The sequence below is a fragment of the Lates calcarifer genome, linkage group LG7_2 (assembly GCF_001640805.2).
Source record: "Lates calcarifer isolate ASB-BC8 linkage group LG7_2, TLL_Latcal_v3, whole genome shotgun sequence".
Classification (NCBI taxonomy): Eukaryota; Metazoa; Chordata; class Actinopteri; family Centropomidae; genus Lates; species Lates calcarifer.
The window spans coordinates 13201742-13227016 of record NC_066854.1 but is presented as its reverse complement, the minus strand read 5'-3'; the positions used below and the strand labels follow the sequence as shown (position 1 = coordinate 13227016).

At 40.7% G+C, this 25275-nt stretch overlaps 1 protein-coding gene across 1 annotated transcript in view; it reads right to left on the bottom strand.

The window, feature by feature from the left end:
* Positions 1-25275, bottom strand: part of nlgn4xa (neuroligin 4 X-linked a) — a 91347-nt gene that overhangs the window by 55030 nt on the left and 11042 nt on the right. Inside the window, exon 2 of the mRNA XM_018704490.2 lies at positions 22638-23361. Within this exon, the coding sequence (XP_018560006.1) occupies positions 22638-23088 (451 nt within the window). The 5' untranslated portion in view covers positions 23089-23361. The remainder of the gene's footprint in view (positions 1-22637; positions 23362-25275) is intronic.

The window sequence follows — 25275 nt, the reverse complement described above, 5'->3', positions numbered from 1 at the left end:
GGTTGACATTTTCCAGCAGACCCTGATGAGAATTTCCATGGCTTTAACCCCACAATCTCTACATCTGTCTCCTCTCCTGCCTCCATTTGTTCTTTGTGTAACTCTCAGGGAACGCTGCAATTAGGCCAGATGAATACCTTGTTTATGAGGCACTCCAGCTGTGATTAAGCAGGGTGATTAGTACATGTGTAGGTGGTGATTATGAATTAAGAGTATGTCCTTTGCATGAACGAAGATGGAAGGAGAAGATAGAAATCCTCAAAGGAAGCAGGGCTAACAATAAATCAGCCTTCATCATCAGCTGCTCGTCCACATGAAATTCTCTGCCTGCTCTTTACTAAGACTTAAAAACAGCTTCTTTTTTTTTCCCTACTTTTCTTGTCCTTACACGGCCCAGCGTCTCTCAGATCTCCTGCTCTACCCTAAGCTTAGGTTGCCTAGAACCAGCAGCTGAACAAAGCCATTATCCCCGGCCGTGCCGACCAGGCTGCTCGGAAGTCTCTCAAATGTCATTCAGGATGAGAGCGTCTGCTGAGGAAAAAATCTAATTGAGAGGGGGGCTGGCCAACATGTGTGCTACTAGTGTGATAGATTCAAAGCTATGATACTGTGCTTACTATAAAATCTCAACCAATGGCCTCCATAATCTGAAACAGGTTTATATCAGAGTCAGGATGTTATTGCTAATTTTCCTGCTTTATGATACAAAGTAATAAAATTAATCGTATTAAAATCTCGATTCAGAGCTCTATGCGATCTCATTCCTACATGACAACGATTCTGCTGCGTTTTCATTAGGGACTCCCGCTGCAACAAAACAAATGCTCCTATATTCTCCCTCAGCAAATGACAATATGCCATTATGCATCAGAAACAGAAATAAAGTGAGTGAATGACACTGGCTAATGGCAGTGTGAGCCAGAAGTTGTGTTAAAAACCCTGCTGATGGTGGTAAGAACCACCCTACTGTGCTTAAGTTCAATTTACCGTTTTCTTTCCCTTTTTCCTTCTCAGCTCAAACTGGTATTTTGCTACTTTCTGATATTGCGGCAGAGGCAATAATTTTCCTGCTGCGTGCAGTGGAAACACTGCAGACACAAAGTTGGCGTCTTGGTCATAGCTCAGTTATCTCTCTTGCCAGCCTGCTGACACTGTCAACTGGTTATAACTCATGATAACGCTGGTAGTTTCCGTTTTAGCTGCATCTGTTCTCGCGACTAGCTGAGAGAAGTTAGTCAGAGTTAGTCACACTGCCTGCATCACGCCTGAGCTCTGCCCTCCACCCTTCGTTTTCATCAAGTATCTAACTCCAGTTAGCTTTGTCATTTTAAGATTTAGTTGTAAAGTTTACGGCCTGTTGCTCCTACAGTGCTGTGTGTGTGTGTGTGTGTGAACTCGGAGGCAGCTAAAAAGTGTAACGACTCATCGACTGACATTCTGTGAGTCAAATCTTCTTCTGATCGACACAGTTTGTCACCATGCCCATCAAGCTCCCATAGAAAATTAAAATCCCATAAAAAATCCCATAGGCGCAAGCACGTACCTCTTAGTCAAAGATATGGCCTGTCCTATATCAGGCACCATTATATCGTCTGTTCCATTTCCTCATGTATCGAGAGAGTCGTGATCTCAATTCTAAGCAAGAAAATCATGATTCTCATTTTGTCCAGCCCTAATTGAGAAGGATGTCAGTTTTCTGATCTGCTCCTGTTTTTAATTTCCTGTAAAAAAAAAAAAAATAATATATATATATATATATATATATATATATCCTATTGCTGTTAAGCTAACATAAAAACTCAACCATTAAAAGGAAGGCAGGATTAGGGTTAGGGATACCCAAGACTTTCAATGGTGCTTAGGTTCAAACCGTTTTTCTGAACATTAAGTTAACATCATAGAAACTCAACACTTGCTGTTCTGTTTTTTACTGGGCCTTTATTATTGACCATTAATTTGTTCACACTGGTCTATAATGGATTATAATGATAATGGATGGCTGGGGGGGGGCTATGTCAGGGTTTGAATGTTTTTCCTGTTTTATTTTGGTATTTTGTCTTGTCTTCCTGTTTCCTGTTCCTTGGTTATTCCAGTTGTCTCTTTACTTCCTCGTCTTGATTACTGTCCCCGCCCTAATGTGTTTCACCTGTGTCTCGTCTAGGTGTATTTAGTCAGTGTCTCTTCCTCTTGTCAGTTGCCAGATTGTCTTGTCTCTCGTGTCAGCTTTCCAGCCTTGTTTCCAGTTTTGACTCTTTGTGTTTCTGATTACCTGATTTTGGATTTTGCCTGTTGCCTTTTGATACACTGCCTACTAGTGTACCGGACTTTGTGTGCTTGGTCTGCAACAATGTTAAGGTTGTGTCAAAGTACCATCCGGATGAATGAAGGACCCAAGGTGTAACAAAATAATCAATGTTATTCACTTCACCTGTCAGTGGTTTAATGTTGTGGCTGATGAGTGTACGTGTTATATATGAATACTGTATATTGTATGTGGCTTGGCAGAAAGCAACACAGCCCAGCAGGCAGGCGTGGGACTGGAGGAGTGCATCATTCTCCTCCTCCGCAAAAGAAAACAGTGAGGCAAAGGAGTCAAAAGCAGATCTCAGCGGCAGGTTATTAATCTCCTCTGTGCTCTCTGTCGGTGCCTCGGCTTTGCTAATGCACCTGAATCTATTTCACAACTCTTCACCTGTCTGAGGAGGACCTGATGTCCACACCCCTAGACTGAACCCGGACGGACTGACTCCAGTTAAATACAGCCCTGCTAATTACAGAGGCAGGGCTGCAGGACGGTGTCAATAAGTTCCTGTTTGTTATTTAGATCCACATTAGGAGACGGCCGGTGGAACACTGTGGGTGGCGGAAACAACCTTGAAGAGGCAGATGCACATAAAACAAGAGCACCGCCATTAAGTTGTCATAGTCTCTAACTGATACACATCTGATGGTCGCTGCAGGCTCAGACACAACTATTCAGCTGGCTCTCAATCAAACAAACAGGCAAATTGACTGTTACTACACATCTCTTTTGGTGTGCTGCAGCAGTAGAGTCAGAAGCCAGGACACTCAGGGCACTTTGATATAGTAGCGAGATCCCCTGCAGAATTAGAGCCATGTTTTATGGCTAGGGAAGGAGAGGGTGGTCTCCGGGCGCCATGTCCCCATCCTGTCAGCGAGGAGTGCACTTAAAACTAAAGAAACCAAACTGCTTCAAGTGCTCTTCTCTCTCTCTTACTCTCACTATCTGAGTGTCTCTCGCTCTCTGCGCTCTCTTGGGCCCGTGGAGCTGCCTGGGTGACTGTGCAGCAAGTTCGTCCTGGACATTCATCACTGCCACCCAGGCTGGGGGGATAATATATTCCTCCACCGGCTGCGCGGCATTGCACGCATTACTCATCTTTATATGGGTGAGGGGGAGGGGTGGGATGGTGTTTCCGGGGGGGGGGGCTTGTTCAGGGGGTCTATCTGAATTTTCCATTGCTTTCAGTGTTGTCTACTGTTAATACAAATGGAAGCTAATGGAGGGGATGTGAAGTGAGTCCCCCCCCCCCGCCACTCCACCACTATCACTGCCATCACTGCTGTCATGCTCTCCACAGACAGCAACCTACTTCCTGTTCAATACAGTTCTACTGACATGCCAAAATACAGCCAGCCTCCTCTCTCCAGAGTCACAGAGAGTCATTATCTGGACCAGAGCCCAACACAAACCTGTCAGGATGAGCTAAACAACTGCTGACAACAGCATACACATATACTACACTATATGTAATATAATGAATATGTATGTGTTCACTGATTTCCTACTGTAAGTATAGTGCTAATTGCCTAATACTGAATGTCTGATCTAACTTTATGTCTCACGAGGCTTAGAGAATGAAATCCTGAGAAATGAGTGTATGGTTGCTTCACACATATAAATAGACAGTTTACTGACTGCTCTTAAATCATTAACGCATTCTGCCTAAACACTGCTGCATTCTGCTACATGATAGAGTAGAAACATAGGGCTCTCTCTCTCACACACACAGGCTGCTTCTCTCTCTCCATAACTCACACATAAATCATTTACAGAAGCTAGATCACTGACTGACACTTCTCTTTATCACTCTATTTTGTGTTGTACCTCAGATCTGCAGGCTATAAGCTTAATTGGAGCTAACATCCATCCATTTGTTATCTATACGGCTTATCCGTTAAGGGTCGCGGGGGGTGCTGGAGCCTACCCAGCTGTTATTGGGCGAGAGGCGGGGTTGCACCCTTGGTCATTTTTTAGGTCTTTCAAGATATGTTGGATTAGTTTGAAGTCAGGGCTCTGGCTGGGCCACACAAGGGAATCCACAGAGTTGACCCTAAACCTTTGTTGTCTTGACAATGCGCTCAGGGTCATTGTCCTATTAGAAGGTGAACCTTCAGCCCAGTGTGAGGTCCTGAGTGTTGTGAACCAGGTTTTCATTAAGGATATCTCAGTATATTGGTTCACTCAGCTTTTCCTAAACCCTGAGCAGTCTAATGTCCCTACCACTGGAAAAACAGCCCCACAGCATGATGCTGCCATGCTTCACTGTTTGGATGGTATTGAGCAGTGCCTGGTTTTCTTCAGACATGATATGTAGAACTTAGATCAGACAGTTCTTTGCCATAAAGCCACACTGGTTGTAACCACTGGGTTTGGGGTCACCTGTGTAACCAGGGTGGCCAGAGTTATGGAGGCGATTGCACTCTTGGGAACCTTCCTAGTATGAGGCTATTTATCTGAAAAGTGTACATATGCTTTGAACCCACCACAATATTTTATATTTTTTTTCTACAGTGCCTCTTTTCAAAGGAGGAATGCAATTACAGTAAAATCTCAAAAAGCAATTTTAGTAATATCCTTAACGTTTCTTTTTCTGGGGCATAATTGAGTAATTACAATCGAGAATACGTTTGATTCAAATTGTTCTCTTAAGGCAAGCACTTCTAACAAAAGCTCATTTAACGGTAAAGAGCGAACTTCTAGAAGGAGTGACGCGGGAGAGTACAGAACATAAGGTCTGACAAAGGTTGTCTGCAGTGCTGCAAGGTTTCTCTGCAGCAGCCGCTGAGGTATAGGTGGAACCACAGGGGAGCCACAGGAGTAATTCATTGCCACTGCAGATGTTCAAACAGTCAGAGCGCATCGATCCTGCGTGCTCTCCTGAAAACACAGGCGAGCCAACATAGCGCCTGAAGATGCTCTTTATCCAGACCCCTCACCATACAGAAATCTTTTCTCCAGGTGTGCGAGTGTAGATCTTTTTCCTGTAGTTTCAATATGGCACAGCAGAAAGTAAGACCATCAAAAGCTGACAGTTGCCCTGCTCTTTTGCTTCTATCTTTTTGTCTATTACACTAAAACTGAGCTACAAATGTCTCAGTAGGAGCTCTTCTGTCTATATAATCAAAAGCATTGGGTTTTCTCTTGCAATTCCAAGGTGGATATTGTCTTTTCCCCACACCTGCTGTGAGCAGATGGTGTGTTTTTTTTAATCTATTTTAACAACAAGTACCATCTCCCAGTGATGTGGCCCATCTAATTTGAGGTAAACTGTGCTACATCTGTTCGATGCAAATCCAATATATGATAGTGTTTCCTAACCAGCGTGATAAAAGCCCAAAGGAAATCCAGGCTTATAGAAGATCCCATGACAGACCAAGACTAAATAAATGACAGTTTCCTAAAGAAAGGCCTGATGTTATAAAGTCACTCTGCTCTGAAGAGAAAAAACTAACATACATAATTAGTTGAACTTTTAAACATAGCATCATTTCATTCCATTAATTCAGCAGACAATTTAAGCAAAGTGACCGTACAGATAGACCAACAGCCTGGCAACAAAGAAGCTGAGGAGGCTTTGTGAAGTATTATAAAAGAACTCTGACTCTCACGCAAATACAATTAATAACAGGAAGGCTATTATGAACTATATGTGCAGAATTTAAAAGAAACTGGCGTTAACCAGGGAAGAGAAGTTAAAAATACTCAGATGTTCTCAGGTAACATTATGCCATTCACTGTCTTTGGAGGTTGACCCATATAAGGGGCTAAAAGCTAAGATATCTTGGCCTGGAGTACACATCTAATGATCTACCAGCACATCTAATATAGATGATTCCTCTTGAACCCTGTTGCCTCCTCTCCATCCTCCCACCTCCCTGACATATTTATGTTCATTCACTTTTTCCTTATTCCGCTTTTGCTGGAAGCTCTACCACATGTTGGCCGCTTTACACCAAAGAATAACTTGCATTATTCAATATTTTCATATTAATGGTCATATTGTCACTACCCCCCACCCCCTCCGCCTCATGAGAAGGAAACAAAAAAAGCACCAGGCACCAGATTTACATATGTATATATGTGCGTAGGGAAAATTTGCACTGCGCCTTTCATTTAATTTGCGCTCACAATTTGCATGTAATTAGCACCTCATCTACTGCAGCAGCAGCTCATTACAGCAGCAGTGTTCTACAGTGAGGGATTTGTCTGAACACTACTGAAGTAACAGGGAGCTAAACATGTTCTTCAACTTCACCTGAGGAACTTTCACTTTTAAAATCATGATATGGTCAAATCTGTAGCTCAGTAGAACCGTGAGGTAAATTCAGCCAAATGCACATGTTAATTATCAGCTTACTGCCATTTACCAGTTCATTAAACATCAAGTTCAAGCTAAATGAACATAAACCCACAACTTCCTGTTCCCTCTTCAGCTCCTGTCTGATATTATGTTTATTAATGTTGCTCTTTGATTCTTTCTAAGAATCTATTTTTCTTTCTTTTGTTAGTTTTTACTGAATCAGCAGAGCTCCCTGGGTATTTCTGTAGTCTGTTTACTCTTCATTCATTACAATTTCTGCTTTAAATATTTATTCAAGTTTCTTTTCTCCATCAGAGTTTTATGTTTCAAAACACCACTGCTATTTTGCACTTCGTCTATACAAGCAGAGAATTTTCCAATATTCTACAAGTACAGGAGTGCGCCCAACTGGTGGCATGCAGATGTAAACCTGAGAAAACACACCCACCCATTTGATAAATAACGTTTGATACATAAGAGAGGCTTCATAAATCTTGTATTTTTGCCTCAGGGCTAATGCAGATTTTTTTTTTTTTTATATAATGTAGGCTTACAACACATGGTAATAAACACATTCCTAAGAATGAAATTTCCATCCATTCTTCATATAAAAAAGGAAATACATAAGCCCTTTGCAGAATGTGAACTCCTCCTCAATCAAATAAACCCAGAATTTTAAAGAAGACATGACTCCAGTGTCCTCTGTGGAATTGTCTGGTAACATATACAACAGCATATAACAAAACATTACACATTGAAATAACATTATTTATTCAAGTTAGCCGCAGGATCTATAAAATATGCAAATCTGAAGCTGCTTTCACACATTCACTGTGAGTTTTTCTAGACGTTTAGCGATCAAAAAGAACTTTCCTGCTGTGAATGAATGGTCCGCGCTACGGTCATGCACCTGCACTTTTGTGAGTCAGTATTCAGAATTAGGTTGTGTAATCAACACCTGGACCTATGTTACATGTGTTTTTTGTGACCACCTGCAGGTGTGCATTTGTGATTTCACCATGGAGCAGAAGCAGCACTGTGTTAAGGCGTGGGATGACCCAGCCTTCATGTAAGGATTGTCACCGGTGACCAGAGTTGAGTTTACAGCTATAACCCAAAGACCAAACAGCAGTCTGCAGCCAGGTCTCATGAAACTGTGTATGAATAACACACCAAATCATTTCACCTGCCATTTCAACCCTACCCTGCCCCCTAACTCAACCAAAAGGATATGAAATGACATGCAAAGGGTTTAAAATGCATAGAAATGGTAGATGAATGTCCCCTCCCTGCAACTTCTTCCTCTTCCCAAAATGAAAATCCGGGCTGAGGGGGTCACAGTTTCGACACAGTGAAGGAAATCCAGCACAAGTCACAGATGGTGCTTGATGCATTTACAGAATGGGACTTCCAGGGAGCATTCCAAATATGGCAGGAGCACTGGAAGTGGTTTATCACTGCAAAAGGTGACAGCTTCAAAGGGGATGGCTCTTACTTGTTATTGGCACAGTATTGGAACACCTCATATTTCTTACATGAAAAATCTCCTGTTATGTGCTGCATGTGACAACACCAGGAGATGTCTAGACTTGATCTATTAATTCATTTGTGAAAAACAGCTGAAGAGTTACCTGCATATTGTATTAACTTCAACAGTGCAGTCAGACTTTGACTTTTCTGTATCTGATTAAAAAAAAAAAGGGACTCAAGCGAGGAGAGTGATGATAGCTGAAAAGCTGAAAAGTTGTCATAAGATATTTCAGCTTTTTTTGTGGATGGAATTTAAATTTCCAATTAAGGCTCTTCAAGACAAGACACATAAATATCACTACATAACTGTGAAATAAGAATTCTTTTTAAATAAAGACTTAACATTAAATTAAATAGATTGTAAAATTTAAAAAAAGACATTAAAAACTGCTGGAGTTACAAAAACATGATCTGAAGTGAAAAGTAACAGGATGAAATAAATGTTTATATTAATGACCTGAAAATTGAATAATATATTTATATTTATTTTTCATACATTCATTTATATTATGTCTTTTATTGATTAATTTTGACCACTTTGCATCTCCATACATTTTGAACTTCAATGACGCAACATACAGTGAGTCTAAGGTGACGCCTTGAAATCGTACTTTTCCCAGATGCTGTCAACAGGAGAGAAGACATAGATGTAAATTTAGAGCAGACATCATCAATTGTTTTATAAGTAATCAATGTGAGTACTGTATTTTTTCCTTAGATGATATATTCATATGTTGTCTCTTTACATTTTCTTGGATTTTTTTGAAGGAACCAAAAGGAAAAAAAAAATAGTGAAGCCACAAGTTGGACACTTGCAGCACTCCCATGAGTATAGAAGTATTGAGTAATTTGAAATGATCTGGGCAAACATGAAGCAAAACACCCCCACCTCCACAACAGATTATTTCTCTACATTCAAACTCTCAGTTTGAAAGACTGGCTTCAAGTCTACACTCAGAAACAGAGCTGCTTGGCTAATGCTAACTCATGCAGAAGAATGCACGGTGAGGATTATGTCAAATATCACTCTCTAGAGCAACATCCGTAAAAACTGAACAACCGCCCATAATAATGTGATTCAGAAATGTCACTGCTTTTTCTGGCACTTGCATGTCTAGCCCCCCGGAAGACAAATGGTGTCCTTTAACTGAAATGTCTCCCATGGCTTTTTCACCTCCAGTCATCTGTCAGTCCCCATAGATAACCCAGCACAGAAAAGAAAAGAGACTGCACTATTCGGTTATTATCATGCAGAGGAGTGAGATGTTAATAGACCAAAGAAAAAAGAAAAAAAAAAAAACGCGTGGCAGAGATTTTTTGCGTGCCACTGATGAACAAATTTCCACTGTCAAAACAACATGGGTTAGTGCTCATGCTTCACCGAGCAATGGAGGAAGAAAAAAGGGAATGCAGAGAGGGAAGAGAGAGACATGATCATTTTAAAAATTTAATTCATCAGAGGAGGCAAACTAACATGCAGAGCGGAATTCAAATCACTTTTGAGCTGGCAAAAACAGGTGAGAAACGGATTACTGGGATCTCCTTCCTGTTTAGAGGTTCCCTTTTGCAAGATCCTCTGTTTTACTCCAAAGAGGAAAGAGGCTGACACAAAAATTAAGGAGGAGTGCACTAAGATGCACTTCAAGGGGACTTAAAATAGAGGGGAAGGAACAGGGGTCAAATGAAATTGATTAAAAAAGAGGTCTGTAGGTCTGCTGTCATGCACAAGTGTCAGGCTTTTATTTTGTTGGTCAAAAAGGGGAAAAAAGATAGAAAAATACCTTTATTATGGCCACCATTACTGTTGAAATCTGCGCCTTGTCTGTTTGAGTTGGCCCCTGGTGTTGAGGAGAAAAGTAGAATAAGGGGAAACATTTAAAAAGAAAAAAAGAGAAAAAAAAAAGAAAAACTGTTTTGAGCCAAAAAAGACAAAAAAAAAAAAAAAATGCATTAAAAAGGTCAGGGTGCTGTGTGAGGAAAGTGCAAGCAGATTCACAGTGCGATGACCAGGCTGTGGTGTGATGAAGTGTCTTTGACTAACAAGGAGCACAACAACAGCCTGGCAGGGCCAAAACAGCAATTTGTGACCCAACAGTTCCATCAGCTGAAACAAATCTGCCACACTCTCATTAACTGTACAGTCAGTGTGCTGCAGCAAGGCAGGTGCATCAGTCAGGCATGAAGGGCTTATGTTTCTCAGGAGCCTTGGATTTTTCATTTAGTCACATTTTAATGAGGTTATTACGTTAAACCACATTAAAACAAAGTAACAATGACTGTGTGTCACAATACCATTCATTCTCATGGTCAAACTTAGACATGATGAACACTGTATCTTCCACTTTTAGCTAACTTGTTGCTGAACTAATTAATTCCCCTTCTTTTCTAAATATGTATGTACACAGAAAATTGTTTTATTATTTATTCATTTGTCCATATTTTTGATCTATGTACCATTTCCAGTTATAGTCACTTCAATCAAAATTGCACACTTTTTTTTATTTAAATCTGTTTTGGGAAACAAACTAATTCACTTTTTTCTCAGACTTAGATGAGTAGATTGATACCACTCTTATATATGTTTGCTAAATATGAAGCGACAACCAGCAGCTGATTAGCTTAGCTTAGCATCAAAAAAAGGAAACAGGTGAAACACTAGCCTGGCTCTGTCCTCTAAAGTTCAGTATTTAACACACTTTATCTGGTTTGTTTAATCTATATAAAAGTGTGAAGTGTGAAAACAACATGTTGCGTTTTTACTCAGTTCACATTATAGCTGTAGCATATAGTCCAAAAGCACAAAACATGTGCAAATACATACTGTATGTGCTGATGTAATGAGCCTAAAATGGTCCCTGAAGTCCGTATTTTCTGTGAGTTTTCTAGAACAACAGCAACACTGTTTCTGGAGAGAGATGTATGTAATTGATGTATTTGCATGAAGACATACCAACAAATATCAACAAATTTTGGACCTAAGGGACTGATTTACCACAGTAATGGACATTAGCTGTGGATACACATCCTTTAATTGGAGATCTCCCTGCTAAGACTGTCCTCCTTAAAAAAACAGCCCATAGGTGATTTGAGCAGCAGCTTATTATGAACCATAGTTATATTAAATTTTTTGGCCATATTAATTATGTTGGGGGCAAAGGAAGAAGTTGGGTGATGTAGTATAAAGAGCTACAAACTCCAAATTAGAGGGAGGTTGGGGTGAGTGGATGGGTCAGTCTCAATTTCTCATGTGAAACCAGGAAGTCTGTGTTACTTTTACCCTTAACCACATTTATTACTGTTACCATAACGACCTGCTGCTGCCACACTCCTGTGGGTGGTATCTGAGGGTAGGGACAAGATAATGTGTATGGTTGTTTAGGTTGCGGGACTTGTTGCCCTGCCAGCTGGTGGCGTGCCAGATAAACATGAAGAGCAGCCAACAAGCTGAGCTAACAGCAACATTTGAGACACAGCAGCTTTCAACAGCCTTAATTCTATACTGAGGTCAGGATGCCAAAGGGTCTGTAGGGCCCCAAGTCTGCTTTGTCTGGTCCTGCTGTAGTCCCAGTGTCTGGTATGTCCCAATACGAGGGTCTAAACTCTGTTTCACACTGTTAGGGATAAAGTTCATGTTTCTCTCCCTGGAATTACCGTTTTTTCTCTGAGAGGGAGATGGAAGATCAAGTTATTCCGTTGTCCCGTGTTTAAAATGGCTTACCCAATCAGTATTTCTGTGCAGCAGTATGTGGGTTGCCAGGTTCAGTTAGCGAGCGCAGCTTTAGGTCCCTGTACTGGCACAGAGGTACCAAAACCAGCTTCAGGAAGCCCCCTTCGGTCCTTATGCTAACCTAGGCTAACTATGTCCTCACTTCAGTTTTCTATTCAACACACAGCTGTGAAACTGACATCTATCTGAACATCTACTCTTAGAAAGACAGAACATTTGCCAACATTTTTGAAACACCCACAGATTCAAATGTGTCCTCTGGCAGCGCAGGGTTGAAACTCAAATCTGTGAACTGTGTTGAGTTATGACACATTAACACTGAGCTTAGAGGAAATTTGCTGATTTTGATAATATTATTGTGCTCACAAAACCATAGAGTCTGTCTTTAAAAAGGGAGAAATAATATGGTCTTATTGCTGCAAGTGCAGCTTCACTGTAATGAAATGAAGCAGACATGATATAAATAAGAGTTTTTGCTGAAAAAATGAGGCCAGTTACCAACGCTGCCCAATAGTCCTTGAGCTCTTACACTGCTCAGACTGTCTCATCCCCTCATCTCATTGTAATATTACCTCCATGATGTGTGCTGTAGCATTCACTGATCAGCAAATAGTGGAGAATAGCTCTCAACAGGCACATAATGTGGCAGCATGGCCGGGATGGTGGAGTGTTTGCACAATATAGCTGCTCACTGAGAGAGCAAGCTGCACAAACATGGGCTAGTGCCATGTCAGGGTAACCCAGCCGAGCATGAACGCCCACATCTGCTCAGGCTGGTCACACACAAACACGCGCACAGAGAAATGCGCAACACACATGCAAGCCCCTCAGAATCAGAATACACACAGATATATGAATATACACACCCACAGCCTTAGGAAATCAATATTTCACAGTGGTTTTAGTATATAAACCATGTTCCAGTATATACACCCAGAATGCACATGATTGCTACAAGCACTGATGCGGATTGATTTTGTGGCATGACAGTATGAAAACAAATTGACCTGAATGTATTGGCTGACTATAGGTGCAACTGGAGTTAACGAAGGCTTTAGTTAATCAGGCGTAAATACATTAAGGTATTTAACTCAAATTATACATCACCATAGTTAAAGTGAGTATAACTAATCAGTGTGCAATACTGAGGATTTTGAAATTTGAGTTGAGTTTGTAGTGTATACAAGAGCTAGGTTTTAAAGAATGGATATCTATGGTGATAAAAGTTGATTAACTAATAGAATAAAATCAAATATATTATCAAAAGAGCAGTTTGTTGGTCTGACAGAATTTAAACTGTAGACCAGGGGTGTCAAACTCATTTTCACTGAGGGCCACAGAATAAATGTAACTAAACGTAACCAAATATAATGTAAAATAACGGTAAACAAACATGTATTCGCCTTCCCATCTTTCTTGAAACTGCCTTCCATCTGCATCAATCTTTCTCTTCCTGGACATTTGTGGATATTTCAATCTCAATTTCACTCGTCGCATGATGCAACACAATTGCCATGCATTGTGGGAAATGTAGTTTATGGTCAACGCACGCCTTAAAGCAGCATAGACCTATTTTAACACAGATTTTTGAAGACCAATTAAACACTCGCGGGCCACATAAAATGACGTGGCGGGCCACATCTGGCCCGCGGGCCTTGAGTTTAACACATGTGCTCTAGACTGTAAACTTTTTTTCCCCCCGGTTGCTTTTTTTCTTTGTTTTGAGGAAAAACAAAAACTGTAAGAAGTATGCTACAGAACCTTGATTTAATCACACTAGCTAACATGCTCTTAAAGAAAAACAGAAGTGAAAAGGTGTCCTAACAGTTTCCATGGTGATTTGGATCCTTCAGTGTCGTGTAACATCGTGTATTTTTCCAGGGCTACCTTGAAGACAGCCTGATGTCAACCAAGCGCTGCATGTCACAAGATCACAGACTCCAAATGTCACATCCTGACTGTTGTTTTATCTGTCGCTTTTGATGAAGCACTGAGTAGAATGAGAGAAGGGGTGTGTACACAGACACCACTTCCCTGTCTCTCTGCCATGTTGTGACCCAGCCTGAAGTCATTTCCTCCTGCCTCTCTCTGCATATGACTGGTCGTCATAAAGCCTTGTGTAAGAAACAGAGAATGGCAGCTGCTTTCAGAGGCACTTTGAGCACTGCAGGGCCACTTAGTGCTGAAAAGAAGGCCAGAAGATCACAGCTCTGGTATTAGTTAAAATGCTTTTACCAATATCAAGTAGGTTGGGTGAGTACGTCGACACTGACAAGAGTCACAAAGGAGTCCATTTTTCAAAAGGTGGCAGCATGTCTTCTTTCCCCTGAAAGATCCCTAAAAGACTGTGGCTGTGATTCCATTTTTACACATAACTTTTGAATCTGAGGACAAGTCAAAGTCTTGAAGGAAATTTGAGCAGGATTTGAGCAAGAAGCACTTGACAAAGACAGGACCGTGGGGCAATGCCCTCCGCTTTTAAAAAGCAGACATATGAAAAAAGCTGGTTTTAAAGTCAGAATCCATGTTGAAAATCTCAGTAGTGTGCCCTGTTTACCTGTATGCAACTAGCCCTACAGGTAGTGCACCTAGCATGTGAAGACCACAATGGTCCAAAGTTCATCAGAAGTTAATAGTCCTGTATTTGGGATGTAAAGTTCCTTTTTACTTTCCATTCTAGAGTCCTGATGCTGATAAATAACGCTAATGAATCTTTATTTTTCTGGGGAGAATATTATGATTAAACATCTTTCTCTCAAGCTGTGCATGGCCTCCTGAAAGGCAGAACTCAGGGCACAAAAGCCCACAAAAGCACTCACTGCAGGTTGTTAAGTTGCTATGAGCACGCACTTTAATTCATTATGTAACCAAACTGATTAAAGGCTTTCTGTGCAGCTAGGAGTAATTGCAGTGAACCTGGATGCATCTAGGTGTGTTTTTTTTTTTTTTTTTTTTTTTTTTATCAATTCATGCTTTAACTTCTGTAATGGCAGCTGTACTGATGTGGACTTCACTTATGTTTTGTGTTTCTCTGTAATTTCTACGCTACAGCATTAGCATCTGAAGTACAAAACTAGCATCTAGGAAATCATCACTGGTACATACCCTCGTTTGTCTTATTAGAATTTGCTTGTTTCATCTGTAAATGACTCTTATTTGATAAATGTGGTTAATGGGTCAAAAACAGCTGAAGCTGAAGTGTGTTCAGCTGTAGGTCACTGAGGCTGGCTCTAAATATCATTCAGAAATCAGTGCTGGGTGCCTTTGACACTGTTTTGCATTTCTAAAGTGATCTGATGACAGGCTTTTTTATGGTTCTGCCGTGGTTATGATACCACGATCTTAAGCATCAGTTCTCTCTCTGCTCTCGCTACTAACCTCTACTAACCACCCTAACCTAATGCTGTTTGGCCTTTTGTGCCAAGTTTGTATTAACCCAATAATAGCATATACTATTATAGCAACAAAACCTATAAAACTAACAAATAGAAATTCACAAAGTCGATGTTTCATCGGCTCTGTTTCCTAACACATCAGGCAGACTGTGGCTGAGTGCAGCACAGATTTGGACTGCAGGCTATACCAAATAAAGTGGAAGTGCTGACTTTACACCCTACGAAATTACATAATCACTTGATGCGTTTGGCATCAAGATGCAAGTAAATAAAACCGAACAGCAGTGGCTCGGAAAATGCAGCTCATTCCTCTCTCTGTTTTCCTCGGGTTTACCTCATTTTTATCTTCGTCCTGTAAAGTGCTGCAAAGAGTATTTTAATTTAAGGAACAGCTTGCTCCAACGCTGCGCAAAAAGCTGAAAAATGTCTTTTGGTTTGGAAGCTTGGAATAAATCATGGCTGCTGCTGAAACATTAAGCTGCTGGTAGTGCCCGTGGAAGGGCATATGAAGGGAACAGGCAGCTTTAACAACACACAGGGTCTTACATTGAGCGTTGAGCAGTAAAACAGGACTAATGTAGGAGATGTCGACAATTAAAAAATGGAGGCGAGGCAGCCATGGTATTGTCTCTCTCTCTCTGAGAAAGCCCCCCCGAGGAAACATCTTCACTCTGATTAATTCACTATACAGCTGCATGCCACCTCCCCAGTCAGTCTGCTGCTACTGCAGAGGCTGATAAAGCCAGCTTTACTGCCTCAACGCCACACATACACATTCAAAACTAGCCCCTCTTTCTCCACATCCACACTTCATCCATATTCTCTTCTTTCTCTCTTTATGCGCACGGATGAAAAGAGCTCTTGGGCATTTCAGCTTGCACAGCCAGCACCTTGTCTGCTCAGCCAAATGGATTGAGCAGGAAATCTAAAAGGCTATGACAATACAGTCATTTGAGCGTGCTCATACCAGGCCATAGTGGATTTCCTCTTTCAACTTCAAATCAGATGACAAAGAATAGGCGTCGCTTAATCTGTCAACCCACTTGAGGTGCAGTAAAACTATAAATCTGTCCCTGATCCTCGGCTGGCGGGATATTTTGACATTACACCGGATTTCTGAAAAGGCCAGCTTGGGGGATATAAAGATGATGGGCAGCGAGGGGAGCTCTAACTGGGATAGACATGTCACTCCCCACTGAGCGCAGACTGCAGAGACGTATTATTATGACTCTTTTATCCATCGCTCCTCACACTTTTGTTTCTCTATTTGCAATAACAGGAAATAATGTGATAGAAAAATGGAATGCAGTACATTATCTACACCTACAAAGTACTGTTTGGTCCATTTAACAAGCCTGGGATGTTGAGCAAGCCTCACATTTTCTTTTGTCTAGGCAGAAACCTTGTAACTCCAATTTGGATGCTTTTTTTTATGTGCAGTCTGAAGCCATTGCGGTGTGTTTTCCTACAGGTACACCTTACCTCCAAACACACACAGGCTCCCGTTGCTTTCAAAAATCCATTAAAAATAGCTTAGAGACATAGTGCTGCCTGGACTAATGTAGTGCATCATGTTTCACAATGCCTGGTCTGATGAAAACCTTTCAAAACCCTGTTGGATAAATGGATAAAGTCATAGTGGTCGTGCTGAACAGCAGTCTGTTTTGGAAGTTGCTGGATAGATGGCACGGAGGACGCACTGTGTGATGTTTTCATGTGACGACAACCATACATTAAATATTTCCATTAGAAATGGTGGATAGTTTTGAGGCAGAGAAAAGACATGGATTGAGGCGGTGAATGTTGATATCCATTAAGTCATTAAACCATTAAACCACCACTATACTTTGATGGATCCACCTCATCAGACATGAAATAAATGATGGAAAGCTGAATATCTTTGGTAAACAAATCAAGATATTGATTTTGAATTTGTGGACTTTTTTTTTTACTATTTTGTGAGGTTTTATAGACCTTCTACATATATTGATCAGTGTATTTAACAAGTAAGAAGCAGATTAATTGATAATGAATAATCAAAAAAACAAGGACCATAGTACATTGCTTGCCCTCACTGATTCTACAATATGACTGATGGTTTGATAATGATAATGATGAGTAGACATATATGTTAGGATTTGATTCCAAACCCCAAAGAGAACCAGTGAATTATCACATAATAGACACAGAAAATTGTCAAGCATCAGTGTTTTTCATTGAAAAATGGCTGAAACGAATAATTGACGAGCAAAAGAGTTGCTGATTCTTTTGTTGTCAGTTGACTTATCAATGAATTGATTAACGGGTGTCACACTGGATATTATTTCTAAGCAGAAATCACGGACACTGTGAAACAACGCGCTGCAGGGTTACAGGAAACATCAAATGTTGGAGAGGAAACCAACAGCACAACTTCACATAGTTACTTCTGCGTCTCAAGTGCAACACAAAAAAATTGCTGATGTATATAGCAAACTCTGCTGACAATCTCAACAAACAAACACACAAAATACAATAATTTTAGCTTATTACCTAAAGTACTATCATCCACTGAAGCATAGAAAAGTGCAGGCACTTACAGTCTCCACCACACCACACCCTCATTTGGACCCATCCACTTGAACAAGCAACAACACACTCTCAGTAATATTTCCATGGCACTGGCTCCATCAGTAGAACAACTGAGAACACTATCTGCTTCAACACAAATTCTGTTTTTCTCAAATGTTACTGTCGTCACACAAAGCTGTCAGTGAAACAAAACTTCCTGCAGACTTTCAGATTAAAAGTCCGATATTGAATGTTGAGTGGGAAAATTTGAAATAAAGTCTTTGCCTCTAATATAAGCCTGTGTCCTCTCTGTCACAGAGATAAATGTAGCCACTACTGGAGAATCTGGCTATTCTTTAAAAGTGATGCAAACCTACAACAAAAAATGAAATGACACTGTTCCTAAAACTGCTTTGACACAGTTCTCAAATGATAATGAATATTTATCATGTGCAAACCACTTTGCACACATACTTTTTCACAACAGAATTTCTCATTGTTTTAAACAAACTGCAAATGTTTTGGCACATCTGTGTAATTATCTACAATTAGCAACTGGATCTCACTGAGGAAAACTATGTTGCTACTCTCTAAAATTCTTTCACTGTGTAAGCCATCACAGGCACAATAGCCCATTCAAGATACTGTATGTCATATAAATACCATTGTACTAATATGATTGCCTGTAAATTGCCTGTCAGGTTGAAACTTGAACTTCACTAACTAATGGGGAGTTTCTCACATCCTACATCAACCAGTCACATATTCTGTCAAGTTAACTGGCAGCTGCTGTTCATGAGTATGGATTTTGCCAAACCTAATTATAGAGCCTGAGCAGAACAGAATAAGTACAATTTTTGAACATGGTAAATAATGAACAGGGGCAACTGTAGTGGTGAAGTGAGGGGAAGGCAGCAGAATAGAGAAAGAGGCAGAAGAGAGCAAAGACACAGAGCTGTCGCAGATGAATTATGGGCCACAACCGGAGACCATGTAATTAACCATGGCCTGACAATGGCAGAGGCTGGTCACTGAGTGCAGCTTAATGTAAACTGTGCTACAGTCTGTGTGTTTCTTTCCTTCAAAAGTGGCTAGGAAAGTTTCTTTTCATTTTATTTTTTAATCACAGCCTCAAATTGGTCTCTCTTTCCTGCATCCAGCTGAATTCTTGTCTGTATGGGGGGTGGAAGGTGTATGATCATCAGCCTCAAGACTAAATGTCTTGTGCTGTGCTTACTGCAACAGATGGTGACATAAAAGCAGGGGATGGTTGCAGCATGCAAGAGGATTTTTTCCTCTGTGGCATCATAAGGATAAATATCAGGTGTGATGTTGATGAAAATCTACGGCCAGGCAGTCTTTAGTGCAGCACTCCGGCTTCTGTTACAGTGTTAGGCTATACATTTCTTCCCCTTTTGTGTATTGATGTGTTTTTGTATCATATTATGCTGTAAGTTTTCTGTTTACTGTGGAGAGAGACTGTAACTTTATGTAAATAAAAATACAGCAACAACGTCCACGGATATGCGAGGGGAATGTGTGACTTATCTCTTCTTGTTCATATCTAGTTAACTAGACCTGCTTTTATCGAAGAACAGCACAATAAAAACTCTAGTCAATGGTGCAGCCGCACAGCTGCACAAGACCCGGGAGGAGACCATGATGGGTTGGCTGTGGCTGGCTCTGCAGGACCACAGCAGCACAGCTCTGTCCTCTGCTGTGAGGCTGTAATGGAAATGTTTGTCGTCAACGCACAGCTTGGCATGGATAGCTAAAGTGGAGTGACCCAGGCTCATGGAAAAACCCTATTTCTGGCTACTGCTACTATTGGTTATTGTAGAAGAAAAATGCACATAAAGCAGGCAGGAAAACAAATTTCATTATACATGCAGGATTGCTGTGCATTGATTTATCGTACCCAGTGGAATACAATAATTTTTTTTTTTTTTTTTTGGGAGATACCAAATCATTTGAGAAAAGCCCCTGTATGTGCACCGATGCAGGATTGTGAGATTATCCCTCTCCTGTACTTTTTAATCTACCATGTACTCAAGAACTCAAACTAAATTTAGCACCGAGTTGTCAAAGATCTCAGCCAGACACACACGTTAATGTGTTTCACTATCCTTCCAGAGGCCGTTCACACTGTCCCGCTGCTTCCTAAAACAGCCTGCTGCGTCTGCCCCCTCCCCACCCGCCCCGCCGACCTCTAACCACTGTTCAACACACAGCGCTTTTTACAGAACACACACCGAGCCCCGCACGTGGCTGCTGGGTAGGTAAAGTGCTCGGCTGGTAAAAGCGTCACACCCACTCCCGAGTCACAAGCGCTCACTCAAACATCGGAGAGCAGAAAACAAGCCATTATGGATGAGCCTTCAACCTGAGAGCAATAGAGAACCTTACAATGTGTGCCTCTTTTTTGAAGAAAAAAAATATACACAGCTCTTAGTTCACAACACTCTTATCAGCCATAGTACAAAGCAGCGAGGATTGGCAGAGCTCTCAGCACTTTGACGAGAGGCTCTGCTTTTCCTCTCTTCAGGCCAAACCATTGTTAACTGATTAGACTGCTGGTAAAATAAAGATTTGAAGATTACAAGGAAGCAATTTTAACTTAACCATTATGTTCATCATGAGAGGTTATGACACATAAAAATGCATTCTAAAAATCACTGCTTTTAGAATTTGAATGTATAGTTTGTATACTCAAATATAGTTGCATAGTTTGTCCAATAAACACTCACTAAAATCCAGGAGAGCTCAGTCATGTCAAAGTGATTTTTTTGCATAGGTACCACTGACCCCAAAAAATATATAAAATGTAAATTTGATTTCTAATATTTTTCTCAGATTAGAGCACAGGATATATCATTTTTGTGTGTTGTTGCAATTAATTTTTTAGCTGTACTTCAACAGAATAGTAAAAATATTTAACTAAAATATGATGGTTGACAATCAAAAATAATTATCATTTCGAATACTGTATAGTACTGTTATAGCATGTAATTTTATTGAATTTTAAATACTGTAATTGGCTGATCAAGGGAATAACAATGATCCCATGTTTATTAAGAAATACCGTAAATTCTCCAATAGTGGTCCCAGGACTTTGATGAGCTCAGCTGAAAAGAGAACCAGGTCTTAATCTGAAACTGGTTTATACATAAAACAGGCCTGTTGGACAACCTGTTATTACACTACATATGATACTCCCCAGTATTACATGACAATGAATCCTAATATTAAAGAATGCAGTGGCAGAAAATGGGTGGATTAACCAATTAAAAATGATGAATTAATTTAAGTTAAGTTAAGACTTGTGTCTCAAGTCTGAAGTTTTTTCTTAAGTCAACATTTGCCCAGTCTGAGCTGATGAGTTTCTTAACTACTGTAGCAGCAGCGGTGACAGTGATCGCTGCAGGCCGGGTGGTGCTGACTGAAACTCCACAAGAAAAGACTCAGCGGCCTCCTGCAGCACCATCCACTGTCACAACATTCCCACTTTTAGATTGGAGGTGTAGAATGCCTGCTGACAGCCGCAGTCACATACAGAAACATTTCAGAGCTTATGTCACGTCTGCAGCAGTTTACAAAGCCTTGTCGACTTTTGTAAAATAAATAGACTTTTTATCACTTTCACATGTCTTTTTTGAGAAAACTAAAAATTTGGTGCTTTCATTAGTAGAAGTCATGTCATAGTCACCGTCTTTCTCTTCACTATTTTTCATTTTGACATTTTTTGAAAATGTAATTAAGTCATCCTTGATGAAATTTGACACTTGCTCTACTGGTGTTTCACATTAAAAGCCTGCTTAAAGTGCATAATCTGTCCTGTTCCTGGTTAGCTTTTAATTTGAAACATCTGTAGGACAAATTGAGTTTCACTGATGGTAACTTAACCACACTTGAGTGAAAATAATGAGTGAATGAAAGCAGTATTAAAAAGAGAAACTCTGAGCAGCTGAGTGATGAGTACCACTAAACTCACCACTCTGCTCTATGTTATACCGAAGGACTTAATGCTGTGGAAATGTACATTAAGCTCAATTTACTATGTGAGCTATCTGAGATCAGGTAATTCCACTTTTCTGTGTTTTCACTGCCTGTATTCCTGGCTAGCCTTTTTTTTTTCCCATGCTGGTCATGCAGCTATTACCACTGGCTGTTATTTAAGGATTTACTGAATGTAGGATCTAAACATGATACCAATTGAAATGATAAAACCAGCACAGGGCACCTTCACAAGACTCAAGATTAGATGAGCTGAGGTGTCCTGGTGGCTGTCAGATAACATATCACTAGTGTCACCTGTTTGCTTCTGGACCACTGTCTATCAAAAATGGAAATGTGCCCCCCCCCCCCCCCCCAAAAAAAAAAAAAAAAAATCCTCATCATTTCAGTTAATATTGAATTTTATTGTGGAATTTTCCCACAAAATTTTAACAATTAATCAAATCACCTCTAAATGTCACACAGTGAAGTGGAGGCAGACCAGCCTTGTGTAGAAGGGCAGAAATGTCAAGCTGTGTTAAAATTACTTCAGTGATCATATTATATTAAAGGAACACACCATGATTTTGTTCCAGCACTAGTGGGTGCCAACAAAAATCAGTGAGTGTTTCTTCAAGCAGCGATATTCATTTTAAGTTCAATCTCACGAAAGAAGTAATGTACCATTTCTTGTGAGTAAAAAATTGAGAGACTGTCAGTGATATACTGCCCTCAAACTTCAGGACAGACCTGCACAAGCAAGTGTAAAATACAAGAGGGAACAACACAAAGACATACAGGAGGAAGGACAAAGATAGAAAGAGTCATTTGACCTACCATCCTCTGTGGGGACGTAGATGTTCAGGTAAAGGCAGTCCTCACTCTGCTCCTGCACATAGGTTACCAGTGTATCCAAGTTGGCGGTGAACCACACAGGGAGCATGTCATTGAGTAAAAAGCGGTCCTCTAAGAACTGAGGACAAACCGGAGCAAACTGAGTAGCATTCCTGATGCCCGGCCAGGACATGGGTGGCTCCGGTGGCTGGAACCTCCGCTCCCCTGTTGGTGCCAATGCATACGGGATCCCCAAATACTGTTCCACTGGTCCCAGGATTTCATTGGGTAATGTAACCTTCACTCCCCGCAATTTTCCATGATTGGTGGTGACCACTGGGTGCTGCTGGGCCTGAACAGTGGATATACAGATGGACGTCAGCCCTATCCACAGCAGAAGGTTGGCCTTGGCTGTGAAGCGACACATCCATGAAGGGCCTCTGGGCGCTGACATGCTCCTGCTGTGCTGAGCCTGAGCCTGGCAGGTCGTGGTTATGGTCCAACCTCGGATCCTTGGCGCACCCCCTGCCCCTCCGCCGAGATGCTTCCTTCTCCTCAGGCTGCAAGCTGAGAGAAGGAGCCCCAGCCAAACAAAGCTGCTTTCTCAAAGCTCCCCATCCTGAGAGCCTGCATGGAGACTGACTGCTGCTGTATGACTCCCTTGTCCAGAACAGGAAAGAACCTAGGATGGTCTTTGGTTACCTGGGCTCCAGTGTGATGGGAAATCCTGAAAGAAGAAAAAAAAAAAAAAAAATTCAATACCAGATTTAGCCACATACACCATTGCTACTTCTAGCCTCAGGAGTGATTAGCTGTGCACCAAGGGGTGGGTCACCCATAGCATCAAATCCTGTAATCCTGGAGTGTTTGTGGTTGCATTGGGATGGTTTTGTTGGTCCACATTCATGGTCCCTAGAGGATAAATCTCTTAAATTTGGTGTTACCCTGACTTTTCAGTTAACGCTACCACAACGGTAACATTTTTATTCTCTATGAAATGTCTCAACAACTGTTGAATACTTTCATGGTCCTCAAAGGATGAATCTATTAGATTTCAGGTGACTCCATTAGTGTCAATTAAATATTTACGGTCAACTTTAAAAATTCAGTCAAATTAGCCTATTGTTTTCTTCATTAATACAAAATGAAGGATACTAGCAAGGTGTGCTAAACAAATAATGTTGTGTAAAACAGAAGCATTTTGGATTTGACACCACAAAGAGAAAAATCATGTACAACAGTAAGACTGTTTGCTGCCTTACAGTCACCTGTTAGCTTAAGTCCAAGTCACAATGAACAAGTGGAACAGTCTCAGCTATACGATGTGTTTACAGCTGATTAGCAAACATTAGCATGCTTACACCTTGAAGTAAAAAGATGAACATGGTAAACAATCTGCTATACTACTATACTAAAGTAATCAGCATGATAGCATTGTGAGTGTTAGCATGCTGATCTTAGCATTTAGCTTAAAGTAGCACTGTGCCTAGGAACAGCTTCACAGAAGTTTAGAACTGCTACCTTGTGGCATTCCATGCTGCAGCTGTAGCCATAGAAAAGCAAGTGGATTATGTCTTCATTTTCAACATTAACTTGTAAAGACTGACAATTAAAACTACATTTTTGTGGCTTTTGGAAAAATTATTTCAAAATCTAGTGAAGCCCTGCTGAGGTCTTGAGATTGGTTGAAATAATTGGATGACAGTTAATTCTCAGGCTTCTCTGTGGGGGAGTTTTTGAAAGACCTTTTGAATTAGAAATCTGTTCTGTGGGCTTGGAGGCGTCTCATGGACATTTGTGTCAAAACCAGATGGCATGCAAGCCGTTAATTCAATTTCCTGTTGGAGCTCTCACCTCATTCTACTGCCCCCAGGTCTTTAGACATTTATTACACATTTTTTAATATATTTTAAGTGGTTTGGTTGACGAAAATCTCATGACTAACTGCTCCAATACAAAATGTTGATTAATTACCCTTTCACTCAAAAAAACACTGTGTGCCACTCAACGTTAGGTCAAATCAATTATTAAATCTCACGCTGACCGGCACTGACTCCTTTCTGATATCAAATATAAATGAAAAGGCTGCATGAATAAATGAGTTGAATTCTGCTAATAGAGCCAAAGTACACGCCAGTCTTTGCAAGCAAAACTTTTAAACTAAACAGTTTTTTTAAACAAGGATTAGTGAAACAGAACAGAACGGATTCAAGCTGTTCCTGACTACAGCTGCAAGGATCTGTCATGTAGGCCTGTCTGCCTGGGAACCCATTAGCTCAGAGAGAAGAACATTGCTGTAAATCCACCTTAACACAGTGTTGTGCATTAGGGTGGCTCTGAACTAGCTAGAACTAGGAAGGCTCTGTGCCAGACCCTGATGATTGACATGCAGGTGCTTGACCCCGAATACAACTGCAATTTAGTCAAGCTGCTACAGTACATACATGATGATATGACATTAAAGCAGAGTGGATGTAAACCATATGCATGTAACACTGTTTATACTGTAATGGCCCCTGGCAGGTTTATGCAGCATAAACAACCCTACATACACAATGTCCATCCATCCATCCATTATCTATACTGCTTATCTGTTACTGGAGCCTATCCCGGCTGACACTGGAGCGAGAGACAGGGTACA